Consider the following 14004-nt stretch of genomic DNA (forward strand, 5'->3'; position numbering starts at 1 on the left):
ATTCTATTGTATACAGTTTAACTAATATAGAACAAAAGGAAATGCATTAAAATATTGTTGATGATTCACAATTGATTCAAAGTGAATGGAAAATTTGTTGGTTTAGAGAACTATAATTATCTTTATTTGCAATCTTCAACAAAGTACTAACTCACTGAAAGATTTTAGTCTTCTTTGAGAATTTGCAGGTTATGGACATATATGCTATATTTCTTTTAAAGAAAGAAATAAAAATAAAATAAAATGTGATCACCTTATAAAAACACATGCATTTTGATATATACCTTGGTTATATCGTATTTAAACGAAGAATGCGGAGACATTCTAAACTCGGTTGCATCTCCATTCTTCAGATGAACATGTGATGTTCATTCTGTCATCCATTCATTGACAGAACTGGTTATTGTGCAGAGGAGCTGGTATGCATTTTTGCAACCACCTCCCACAACCCAAAATGTATGCATTCATGCTACGGAATATTATTTTATTTTATGTATTTTTCCATGACTGAAAATCTATAAAATTACAGAAGGTTCAAAAATGGACCAAAAAGTTGTTTGTCTGTGAAATCCTCAGGTCAGATTCTTAGAAACTCAAACTTATTTGAGTCCATTGTGGTTTTCTCCAACATCTCTAGCTTACACTACTGCAATATGCTCTATGTGAGACCACCCTTGAAGAGTTGGCAAGAGTTTCAGTTAGTGCAAAATGCAACAGTTAAGCTGCTAACGGGTACTATCAGGACAATATTGCAACTGTCTTAAAAATGCTTCAATGGCTTACCAATTGCTTTCTGGTCCCTATTCAAAGTGTTGGTTTAAATATTAAAACCCAAAGTAGCTTTGGATTGAGCTAAGCGGCTGCTTGTCCTGTTACGAACCTGCATGGCTAGTAAGATCTGCAAGAGAGGCCCTGTATTGCCCACTGAGGCCTGTTGATCAGGCAAGCATGAAAAAGTTTTATCTTGTTGCTCCCAAACTCTGGAATGCACTTCCTAAAGAACTTTAAACTGATCCGTAATGTCTTGCTATTCCTTAAATTTAATTTTAGTTTAACCTTTTACATACCTAATGTTTTACTGTTTTTAATGTTCCTGGTTTTTATTTTGTTCTATGATTTTACTCTTATTGCCTTGATGATTCCTTTGCTTTTTCAAGCAAAATGGCAGTATGTAAATGCTAATATTTATCATCACTAGGCCAAAGAATTAGACTATGATTTGGGACAAATCTAAGACAGGATCACCCTTTCAAGGTTGCATCCAATCTTGTATCTCCCTCATGAAGGCCAGGATGAAGTCACTCCATGGCCAGGGAAAATTTCATTTCCCGGGTAAATGCCCATTCCTATTGGAAAATCTGCTTCTGGTGAAATCTGCCATGACCAATGATTATGGCTCTCCCCCTGACTGTGGGTCTTCTCCATGCTGGCTCCCACCCATTTCACCCACTGGCACTTTGATCTGGAGGCACCGTTACCTCATTCTTTCCTAGATCAGCTGGAACAACAAAGCATCACTTGTTGTCGCTGCCTATTTTCAAGTAAGATAAACAAACTCTGAAAGTTAAGAAGTACAAATGTAGTGCATTTAGGGAGAACCCAGATGAAATAAAATGATTGTGCTGATCAGTGGGCTGGCATCCAAGTTTCATATATGAACACATATTGTTTGTAAGCCCCGAGGCTTCGGCGAATGGGGCGGCATAAAAATGTTTTAATAAATAAAATAAAATAAAATAAAATAAAATAAACACTCAAACACTATTCCACTCCTAAAACCTGGCTGTTGCTTACACACTAGCTGGGAAGGAAGAGCAGTGTAATTTGGACTTAAAGAATTACTCAGGGTATACCCAGAAAAGCCACATGCACACACATGGATCAGAGCCACAATGTCCTGTTTCTGGTTGCAAAACCAGAAGTGTGTAGAGGGGCAGGGGAGGCACAAGAATCTCTCCCTCTTTATCAGACCTAGCTAAACCCTGTATTATCCCTTTTCCATGATACAAAGTTTTTCTTGGCACTCACACAGAGTATCAGAGTAAAATACGCATATCTTAGACAGCAAACACTTTCATGGATATTTTCCCCCCACTCCGGTTGATTATTAATGATCTAGTGAACTCCACACTATTTTCACACATCCTGTGCCTTAAATCAGAGCAAAGAGCAACACTGCGTGCTAGTGTGTGTGCATAAGTGTGTGTACACGTGCAGAGTATCTTACTGCCCAGGCAACCATGACTACGGCAGCGCTACATAGCTGACCTTGTCATTTAGCACGTTAGTTCTGTTTCGCAAATTAACCTGCTTGTGAAACGGCTTCCAACTATCATGCCGTTTTATGCCATATCCAAAGTCCTCATTATCTCCTCTTGAAAAAAGTACCCCCCTTTAAATAATAGGACTACTAATGATATGACCAAAATGCCTCTGGAAAGTATTAATATTGGAAACCAATTTATAAGCCAAACATCTCTTTTCCCCCCTCAAAAGGCAAGCCTGTGAATGATTTCCTGGTTGGCTAAGATTTTCTAGAAATTGGATTTTCCCTCCTCTATGAATATTTTAAAGAAGTCACTTATAGACGCCTTTTAATGCAAGAACAGGTGTGAGCTCAAATTCCCTCAGCAACTAATATCAGCTCAGCTGAGAGAACAGCAGTAAATTCTTATTTGAAAGCTAAACTAAGTTCATCTTGATAAGGGCTGGAAGCTCATTAACCATTAAACTGCCATATAAATGCTATTCTGAAAGCTATTTCCTTTTCTGGATGGATTTTATGTGAATTTGGAATGCAGAAAAATAAACATGAAGAGGCACATGAAAATCAAGTGTCAGCACACCAAAAAAAGTATCTGTTCAAAGCCAAAGAGGACCAGAATAGTTTGGTGAGCTAAGCCTCGCAATTGGGCCACCAGAATTACAAAAATGTGCTTCTGCAATTTTTACTGCAATTACCATTCTAACACTGTCTTGGTTTGAATTTAATTTGAGAGAAAGAGAAGAAAATGGGCTCTACCAGTTTTACCCAATGCCTCAACTTTCAAAAATTCATAGTCCAAACCATTATCCTGATTTTTCACTAACTGGACTTGAGAAGTATGTGGGTAAGTTCTTAATGCATTTTTTTTTTCTGGAGCCATTGCTCAGTCCTTTTCACCTTGCCTTTTCCTTTACTGTGAACCTTAACAGGAACAAGTCTGCAAAGTAACTGTGTAGAAATCTGTTGCTTGTTCAAATATAGCCCCAGAGTGGGGGCTTAAATTCGGTTACTCGGGGTGAAATTCTATGCGTGTTTAGACAGAGAAAAGTCCTCTGTCAGTTAAACTTGCAAAACATTGCATTTTAAGGTTCACGGGACATGCTGAAGTTCATCTTACCTTCATCTGAAGATGTTTCACACATAATACTCAGTACTTTTCTTGTAGGGAATACAGCTGGAAATACAACTATTGAACCATTTTAAATGTTCAAATATGTGGGCATTTAAAATTCACTGCAAACCTATATGCCACTAAGTGATTCCAGGAGCTTGTCTGCTACGTAGTCATTAATTATCAGTGTTTGCAAGTTCCTTTTATATAACTGTGATGGTTCTTTGCAAAAGAAAAGAAGGTAGGATGTGAAGAAAACCAGTCCCCATACCACACCAAGGCAGACATTACAAATTACAACCTAATAAAATGAATAAGGTAAGCAATACAGTAAAACTGACGCAGAATGGAATGCTATGGGCAGTATCCAACCGTGTCATTCTGTCAGCACAAATTAAGTTGCGTTGGTGGAAACCAGGAAGTTGAACCTAATAGCCATACTGCTTCAGCCCATCTAGTCTAACATCCTGTTCATAAAGCCGCCAACCAGCTGGAAAACCACATGCAGGGTATGACTCTTCAATAGCACCTTTTCTCTCATGTCCCCCAGCAAGGGCTGCCCATGGGCACACCGCTGGAGAGTCCTAATGTTTGTCCAGGTACATGTTGACTGAGTCGACCTTTTGTTGAAAGAGGCCTGGTGTCAGGCGCTACGTTCCCCTTAATTCTTTTCCAACAACAGATGGTCCTTTTGCTTAAGAGCTCTTTATTCCCAATATACAGCTATAAACTACAGCGTCCAGAAAATGAGTCTCTGTGCATGAACAGAGTGATTTGTTGAATCCAATTCGAAACTATTTCTGAGAACACTCCTTTTCCGGAACCTTGGGCTCCACCACTCTGAACAAGGCTGGCCTCCCAAACACTATGTCATCAGAGCCTCAACTGGATCTGTTCCTACTCTTCTCCCATGCCCTTCCCTACACTTCCACTAGCGGTACTACCAAGGTCATTTAGTCCCAGCAGAGCAATTTTGATACCTGCTTCATCACTGTGAGAAAGTGCAACTGCACCAATTATACAACTGAGATTTAAACAGGCAGGAATTCCTCCTCTATCATCTATATGCAAAAACATTGTAATTGTTTTTGTATCTGTTGTTTGAAGTTAGTATCTATAGGTAAAGGTAAAGGTTTCCCCTTGACATTAAGTCCAGTCATACCTGACTCTAGGGGGTGGTGCTCATCTCTGTTTCCTGGCCGAGGGAGCCAGCGTTTGTCCACAGACAGTCTCCGTGGTCATGTGGCCAGCATGACTGAACACCAAAGTGCACAGAACGCTGTTACCTGCCCACCGAAGTGGTACCTCTTTATCCACTTGCATTTGCATGCTTTCGAACTGCAGGCAGGAGCTGGGACATAGCAACGGGAGTACCACTCTTGAATATTCCTCTTGAATTTTAAAAAGACTTATCTGTGGTCTTATGATTTTCAAGGATATTCTTGAACCTATGAGAACAGGTATGCTAGCCCACAAGAAGGTAAGAAACAAACAACAAAATTTCACAACACTTTTTATAGTTCTCATGTAATTCAAGGCCATAGAGTGAGATATTTCTTGAGTGATGCCATTTCTGTATCAACATCACCGGTCAACACTTTGTATTGACTTTATTGTACAAATCAATTAGTCGACCGTAACTTGGTTACTTTGCAAAATTCTTGTAACTATATCTTGAGGAAGCATGCAGAAAAGATAAACAAATTGGAAATGTTTACACATGAGGGACAATGAAAGAATTGAAAGAAGAAGAAAGAAAATCTCTGGTTCAGCAATAGTACATGTGCATCTCCGTGCTGGATTATAGCCTTCAATGCTGAAAAAGTAGATTGCTCCAACCAGATATGAATGATGTTCTGTGTAAAATCTTGAAGAGACAGGTGAAAAGTGAATTCACACATCAGTTAACCTAACTTTAAAGGGCCTGGAATGAAATTCACACAGAAAAGAGCACAGCACAAGCAGAAAACAGTTTTCTACCACTGGTATTCAGTATTTTGGGTTACTTTCAAGCATATTCCTGTTTTTGGGCTTCTCATATGGATCCAACTTTCTCTTGGAACAGAATGTTGGTATGATCAAACAGAGCTCTTAGGTTCTCATGCTCTTAGTTAGGCTAAAAGGAAAGATCTCCTTTTAATGTCTGATTATTATCTTCTTATTTTTTAATGTTTTTATGCTATCTTAAATTCATTTTTAATTCTTGTTAATGTTTTTATCTATGGTATTTTATTGTTGTTATGCTGTGTTATAAACTGTCCATAGAGCTTTAGCTATGAGCAGTAGAGAAATGGAATGAATAAATAATTGCATGATTGGTGAGGAAACCGAAAAGAAAAAGTATATAACCCTGAGGTAGGCTCCAATCCAAGATTTTGTAATTTTGAACCAAGGACACATTTTAGGGTAGAAAGGTTCAGAATCCAAACACTTGGACCAATGGGCAAATTATCCGACTCTTTACTTTTTTTCTTTGTTCACTTAGTTCATATTATTCAACTAAACTTGTAATCCTGAAACCAGACTACCATTTATTCTGACATAGAGAACCAGTGCGGTGTAGTAGTTAAAGTGTTGGACAGGTACTCAGAAGGTCTGGGGACCTGAATGCAGCCATGAAGTTTGCTGGGGGACTTCGACCCAGTCATAGGCTTCCTGCCTAAGGTACTTCATAAGGTTGATGTTGTGTTGATAAGATGGAGAGGATGTCCTTGTAAACTGCCTTGAGCTCCTTGCAAATAGAGAAAATAATAATTGAACAAACAAACACAGACAGACAGACAGACAGACAGACAGACAGACAGACAGACAATAATGTGATGTAGTAGTAGCAGTAGTAATGTAATACACTGCATGTAGTGGCTTTGTTATTATTTAAGTTACTTTCCCTCTTTCTTTCATGTTCAGTTCTGCCATGCAGCCAAGACAACATGGCCCACCCCATTTAGAAGAATATAGTGAAAAGAGAGCATCTGCAATGTTTCACCTTTACATGGTACCAGGTTAAATTCAGGATGGCTAGAAACCCTTTGAAGCATCCCAAACCTAAATATTCCTGCTAGGCAGACTGAGCAAAAGAACTGAATTATAATGAACCAGCAGCTGTCACAATATGACCACAGTAACCAAATCAAAATATCAACCACTAACCCAGATGAGATTCAAAAGGTCAATGTATAAAGCCAGCAGCTTTCTTCAAGATCGCCTGAAACCTCAATCTAATCCTAGCAGCGAAATGTCCCATTAAGCTACAGGGGGTATAGAAACAAGTTACTGTATATTGGTAAATGATTTAATGTACTAGCAAGATAACCTAGACAGGATAAGAGATGCTCACAAAGAAGTCACCTGAAAATTGAGCAGCAAATCTGGACTGACATGCATTCAGAGCAATATATTCTGTGTCCTATATAGTACCAGAACACATAGAGTCCCACTGGCCCAAAGGTGCACCATTGATTTATTTTTTAAAATTGAGTAGAGTTGACTGGTGGGTTAACCTGAGAGCTATGCTTCAGCAGAAAGCATCAAGCGCTTGGAAGGGCAATCTTTTCTTTCTTGGCTATAATAAATGTAGCTTCCCTCATCCCTCATGGATAATTTTTGCAGGCTTGCAGTTAGGACTGATTTAAATATTTCTGGCTTGGTTTTTTAGACACTTTGAAAACTTTCAAAGCTAGAATTAAGACCTAAAAGTATTTGCGACATTGCCACACTTTTTCAACAGTTATGCATAGATCATCTGAGTATTTCCAGCAATGGCTTTGCTTAATTAAGCTCACTTCCACCCCCTCCATTCACTAGTTTGCACACCACTAACATAACCTACTTGCAAAGGTATTACTGTGTAGGACCAGGAGACATACAGCACCTTTTGGTACTTGAGTCTTTCTAATACTGATTTGCATGAGATGCATTGAGAGCAGCCAAATGTTTCCTAATTAGGCAAATATGACATATCTGGAAACAGTGCTATACAGTTCGAACTACCTGTGTTTAATTTATGCCTGTCAACAGCAGTCCAAAAGAACTTGAAACCTTATGACCTCCACACCGTTTGGTCCAAGGAAGCTATATACACTATTCCTGAGTTGGCAAGGAAAATCTTGGCTGATTGAGGATCACAATACATGATCAGGACAGGCAAGAAGACCTGGATTAGGGTCAAAGTTTCAAGGGGAAAAAATAACTTCTAAACCCTCTATTCAGAAATCAAAAAGACCTACTCTATTCCCTCTCAGAGTAATTTTAGTATACATATCAAGGAATGTTGTTGCTGTTTGCCTAAAACAGAAAGGGAACTATGAAGAAAATATCCCTTTCCATTTGGTTCACAGCAGATAAATCCAAATGGGCTATTTAAGTTTATTCCAGTAAGGTTCAGGAACTCTTCAGATGCGGCTGCAAAGGTAGGGCAGATATTGCTAGTAACTTTGCTGCAGATGTTTAGATTGGTGTGCAATGTATGTATTGCAGTATTACAACAGTAGGTATTGGGAGACATTTTATCTATTTGTTAATGCTTCGATTCTAAAACTTGGAGGCAATAATCATATTTATGTAGCGTTCATAAATAAGCATTTCATAATCACTGGGCTTCATTCAATGTCAGTCTCATGAACAGACTTCCACTTGTCCAAAGGGACTCCCCGCCCTTCCATTCCCTCTTTCCCCCCCTCACAATTTGTCCCCTGAAAGCTGATCTGAAGAGTCCAGGAACCCTTTGCAGCAAATGTGGAGAGCGAGCAGGAGCCTTCAGGGGAGGTGGGGAGCCATTCTACCAGCTGTGTCCATTCCACTGGTGGATGAACACAGTTGGATTCCGACATTATCTTTTTGGAATCCTTACAAAAATTATGCAAGTCGGGTCATTATTATTCTCCCTGTGCTATAGGCAGAAGAACCGAAATTGATTCTGGCTTGCTTAGCTAACTAATGAACTCATGGCAGAGGAAGGATGCAGACCACATGGCTCACCTCTTTCACCACTGTGCTGGACCAGTTTGCTTTTTGTGGGATGCTGTATTTCGTAAGCCACTTAACATGTGTAGATAAGACAAACCAGCAAACTAAGCCTCCTCCTCTTTCTGTGCTACACACACACTCCTTCTCTATGCACATGCCTTGAATCACACATTTCCAGGACCTCTCTCACTTACACCCTCTTTTCACATGATGCCATTCCACATCTCTGGGATGCATCTTGCCTACACTGCAATCAAAACTAGATGTGGACAGATAAGGCCGAGGTATTTTCCAGCCAGCCAGCATCTTTCCTCCAGGAAGCGGCCTCACCCATATGGTTACCACATTCACACACACTTCCAACTATGGATCACACTACAGTGAAGCAGGCGTAACAACAAGTTTGCACATAAGAAACAGAGATGCCCAGACAGTGGTCGGTCCACATTATTCTGCCTTGTTTTAATGTTAAAATCATGCTTTCTCGGGGTTTTTTAGATAAAGCAGGATGGCAGCATGTAAGTGACAGTCACTTCTAGCTCCCGGATTTCTTCTGGCTCTGTCCCCCAAATTATGGCTTCCGTGCAGCCGACTTCAGCACTGTGCAGCAGTGAAGAAGGCCAGACTTCCTTTTTAAATGAGCCATGTGGGAAATACATGCCCTATTTTAATACAAAATTGCACTTCCTGAGGTTACAGGAACATGATTTTGTATTAAAATAAGGTGCACACTCTCCATACACCTTATCTAAAAAGAAAAAAGCTTTTTCCTCACCACCCGATTGCAGCATTTGTGGGAAAGGGGAATTTCTTGACCTCCTGATGCCAGAGATAACCCATCTGAGAACCGACTTTGAGCCATTACTTCTTCCCCTTCATCCTTCTCTTGGGCCTCCTGACCTTGCAAAAATGCCATGGTTTGTTAAATCACTGTGTCTATTGATGCTAGAACTAGTTTCAGTGCTACAGAACAAACCAGATGACAAACTACCATTAATTGGGCCAAGATTAGCAAGTCTGAACTGGGCTGAAGTGATAGAACATGCTTGCTAGTCAAAGCAGTATAAAATGTGCACATGGAAAATACAAGCAGTGGGAAATTAGTGGCACCAGAGCATCCTTTGGGGTTGCAGAAAAGGCCCTGGGGACATAGGCTGTACACCCCTGTCTTAAGTGCAAAGAAGGTTGCTTACAAATACCTTTCTCTTCTAATTAACAACTGAGCTGCTTCACATATTAAAACGCCATATATGAATATCAACAACTCTCTGAGATAGATTAGGAAGGTGGTTCACCATTATGTCTCTAGGTGGTTTGCTGAGATCTGAACCCAAGTATGAGATGACAGCAGCTCAAAGGTTGACAACTGGGACAGTCGTGAAAAAAGATAAAATGTTGCTGGGAAACATTCTTGACCAATTTTTATTTCAGTTCTAAGCGCAACACATGTATGAGAGAATCGCTAACCTGGACTACAGCACCAGGTGCATCAGTATTCTCAAAGTTGGGCAGGTAGGGACCTGTCAAGAAATCTCTTCAAACCTAGAGTATGAGAAATGCCATTCAGAAAATTCGATATATACAAGCAGTATTTTCTGAGTTGCGATTAGCACATAAGGAAGTGAAAAACAAATATAAAACAAGTCTTTAAAAACACATGCAAAAATATTTGAGCTGAGGCCCATTTTCTTCATTACTAACCTTTCCATCTTCATCCACCTTCTTTTAAATATTATAATAAAACTTACTCAACTCATGGAAGACACAAAATGATCCTTTATGTTATTGTGCTTGAGGAATATAAAAGAGTGTTGCCTTAACAAAGGCTTCTCTTGCTGGCCTGTCGAAAATTCATCTTTCCACAAGACAGCAGTGAGCTTTGCACCTTCCCACCCACTGACCTCATCTCCTAGGCAGTTTTGTTACATGCAGGTAAACTGTCTAGCTTGCAACACGGTCACACTTCGTTCAAAATCTGTTTGAGGCGGGAAATGTAACTTTCCATAAACATGAAAAGACCCTGTTCCGGACCAGACAGCTTATCTGACAGGATGGTGCTTTCATTGCCAGGTGTACAGATAGACCGGCGTTCCTTGCTACAGAGGAAAAGTTGGCCTTGACTCCCACATTTAATCTTGCAGCCTCCCTCCAACAGAGGACCTTTCAAGATTGTTTTCTGTAATGAACCAGCTGATATTCCGGCAAGATGAGGCAGACTTTGCTCTACTCAGACAAGCCTGTATAAAGAAGGGCATTTCTCACGGAAAAATGTGTTTACTTTTCTATTTCAGAGGCACAGGAGGCACTGACAAATCTCTTGTGAGATAGTCTCTTACTTTACCTCTTTCACACACCTTCTGCAGGCTGCTACCACAGCTTCCCCAACAGAGTGCCCCTCACTTGTATCGAAACACAGCTCCTTTAACTGCTGGCAGTTCAACACACCTGGAAGCAGCTCCAGGTTGAGGAAAGCTTAGGATGAGGGCTCCCTGAGAAGCCAAAGATCCATGGAAAGGAACGTTCAAGAAAGAGGGCAAACTGTTTAGCCTAAAAGGACAAGGAATTAAAGGGAAATCTGCTCTAATTACAAAAGACATTAAAATAAGGAAACAGAATATTACAGATTGCAGAAGAAAGAACACTGGTGTGAACTGTAGAAATGCCTTATGATGCATTAGCACAATTGTTGGACATAGTTAGCATCTCTCATATACATACTCAAGCACACAGAAAGACCAGATTTTGCCATTCTTAAAACACACTGGAACACACAGAAACATCTGGAACATGCAGATACAAAAAATACTGCCCTTTTAAAGCTAAGCAATCCTAATAACACAGACAAGCAACAACAAAGAATCCTTTTCAGAAAATACGAAAGAGACATCATTTGTTTAGGTTTCAGAATCAAGTTCCCAACAATGCTTCAATACATGGATGTGTTTTCCTCCACCCCAACAATTCTACCCAGAATATGTTTGCTTTAAAATATGCTTGTGAAAGTCTCTCCCCGCCTCCACCCCTAAAAGCAAATACTTCATTGCACAAAGGAAAACACAGTTTTCTTGGCACACGTGGCTACAGTTGTTCTTTGTTGAGAGAAGCCAAAATAAAACGAGACAAAAGAAACAAACTTTTAAGTTGCAAAAACTCCAGCAAAAAGGTCAAACCTGAAAGCATCACTCAGCACAGTGGGTTTCACAGAAGACCATGGATACGTGTAAAGGTTGTATTTACACTGCCTGCAGTCAAGCCTAATAGCATGAGTTCAGAAAGGGAGGATCGGGGTTTCGTGGCTTTTGTTGGCTCAAGCCAGCCCCTTCAAACTTGCTCTACCTCTGTGGTGAGTATGTGGCTGCAAGCTTCAACGCTGTCCCACATGTTAAACAACTCTCAAATATTTCCTAATCACAAAAGACAAGGAATATTTCAGGGGCATGTATTGGTCCCAGAATGATATATCGCAGCTACAGCTCAGTGCTTTCTTTGGCACAGGTTCAGCAGTCTGAAGCCTAGGCATCTCAGTTCCTGGACAAGTGTGAGCAAAAAGGGTGTGATCTTGGCCAGGGAAACGGATTACTAATATTTTTACATCATATATTTATCTTAAGCAATCTCATTTATCAAACGCGATTAAAGAGAAGTTGCTATCTGCATTTGCGAGTAATTAAAGGCTTTCTCCTGACAGCCAAAATTACTGCTGTAGAAGGAGATCCCTGCAAGTTAGCATGATAGTGACCGAGCACAGTCCAACTGTGAGGGCGCGTACTTGGCAAATGCCACAGCCTGCCAATAGTGCGGCATGCTACAGACACGGTCAGCTTTAATGTAGAAGTTTAGAGTCCAGAGACTGCAAGTCCCTGCGGGCAAATTCGCACGGTTATCCAAAGAAAACAACAATTCCAGATCACTTACAGCTAATCGCCCCATCATTTTGTCCATTGAAACAAACACACATTTGCAAGCACTCACTTTGTGATTTGCTGTCCCAAAGTTTTGCTTGAAAGTTTATTATTCATAAGCTCCATGACCTGCATTTATTTAAAATATTATAACAGTGTAAAACCTTTTCAAGGCAGTTTACTGTATTAAAATGTAAAAGTTTAAACTCTCTCTCTCTCTCTCTCTCTCTCTCTCTCTCTCTCTCTCTCTCTCTCACACACACACACACACACACACACACACACACACACACACAGAATGAAACAAGGATATTAAAATACTATTTGACTAAAACTCAAAACATGGAAAGGAGAGGAGGGGAGGGGAGAGAAGAAAAGAAATTACCCTCGTCGGATGCCTTCTGGCTGACAGACACAATGGAATTTCACCTCATGTCTTGAAGTTATGTGTGTGAAAGTAGTCAAAAAAATCAAGCTAGCAGGTCACATATATAAAGAAATTCCATGTGTTCACGTTGTCTAACATGGACATCATAGTTCTATACACTGTATATAATGCTTGGGATAATTTAAAACGCGGTGCCTGAAAATAGGCAAACATTTAGTGACACCCACCATCAAATACAAATTACGAGGAAAAGACATTTTAAAACCTTAACCATTTTGGAAGGTCAATTTTCTTTCAGCTTAAAAAAGAACAGAAAACAAAACAAAACAAAACAAAATGAGGCCTTCTTACTTTGCAATCTGGAATTCACAAAAGGAGGAGATAGATTGTCATGTGATCCAAGGTCCCTGTTTGTCATATGTTCATAAGGAGTTCCATCTCCATAGTTCTGTTGATGAGTTAGAAACAAACACAGTTTAAGCATAAAATATACATTCAGGTTGCTTAGAGACATTCCCCCCGCCAATATATTATGACTAAAAAAGCATTTTCCAATTAAATTGATGACATTTGCAGATACTTTTTCTGTCAGCAATATATTAAAATTTTGTACGCATACCTGTGCTAATAACTGGGATACTAGCCAGTAAAAATGTTATCATCATTTTCAAATCTGTCAAAGAGATGAAATTGTGCTTTGTTGCAATTATACTAGAAAGCGAGAGAGAGACAGAGAGATGCTGAAAGTAAGGATTATGAATTTTATTCAAGGAAATAAGTAAGAATTGTCAGGGAATACTGTTGCCGGCAACACTCTCTGTACTGAAATTCTGCCAACTCTAAATTAACTCCAACATCAGGCTGGCAGAAGTGCGCAAGAGCTTTCTCCCTCTTTCCTCCCCCTTCCAGCCTTCTCCACCATCAGGGACTCTGCTCTGGAGGGTTTTTCATTACTCCAGAATAGATTCTAGGCATGTATGGGGCAAAGGGGAGTCTCCTCAGATTCCCGTTTCTGTTGAGGGAAGCAGTTTTGTCAGAAGAATCACACAACTGGATTCAACCCTTTTTCATTATTAGTTTGGAAATACTAATTGCCTGGAAGCCTAGTTCATTTTCAATTCATTCCACTTTTGCACTGATCAGCTAGAGGGGAAATTTGTCGTTTGCAGGGCACATGCTGCTGCAGGAAGAAACCATGTTTGAATCTACACTGCATTTCCTATATTACCATAGAAGTTTACTCTAGTTTTTAACCATTATTATATGCCCACTGTGAGTTTCAGAGTCTCTTTTCCCTACAGCACCATCAGCAAATTTTCTTTGCCACAAATGAAAACTTTGCAACTGTTCCACAGGTACCAGCACCAAAACT

At 39.9% G+C, this 14004-nt stretch overlaps 1 protein-coding gene across 14 annotated transcripts in view; it reads right to left on the bottom strand.

The window, feature by feature from the left end:
* Positions 1-14004, bottom strand: part of TCF4 (transcription factor 4) — a 400625-nt gene that overhangs the window by 260947 nt on the left and 125674 nt on the right. For all 14 annotated transcript variants that reach the window (XM_044431384.1, XM_044431382.1, XM_044431383.1 and 11 more), the window contains one exon: positions 12984-13080. In XM_044431384.1, coding sequence (XP_044287319.1) covers positions 12984-13080 — 97 coding nt within the window. The remainder of the gene's footprint in view (positions 1-12983; positions 13081-14004) is intronic.

The sequence above is a fragment of the Varanus komodoensis genome, unplaced genomic scaffold (genome assembly GCF_004798865.1).
Source record: "Varanus komodoensis strain SLA01 unplaced genomic scaffold, ASM479886v1 scaffold22, whole genome shotgun sequence".
Classification (NCBI taxonomy): domain Eukaryota; kingdom Metazoa; phylum Chordata; class Lepidosauria; order Squamata; family Varanidae; genus Varanus; species Varanus komodoensis.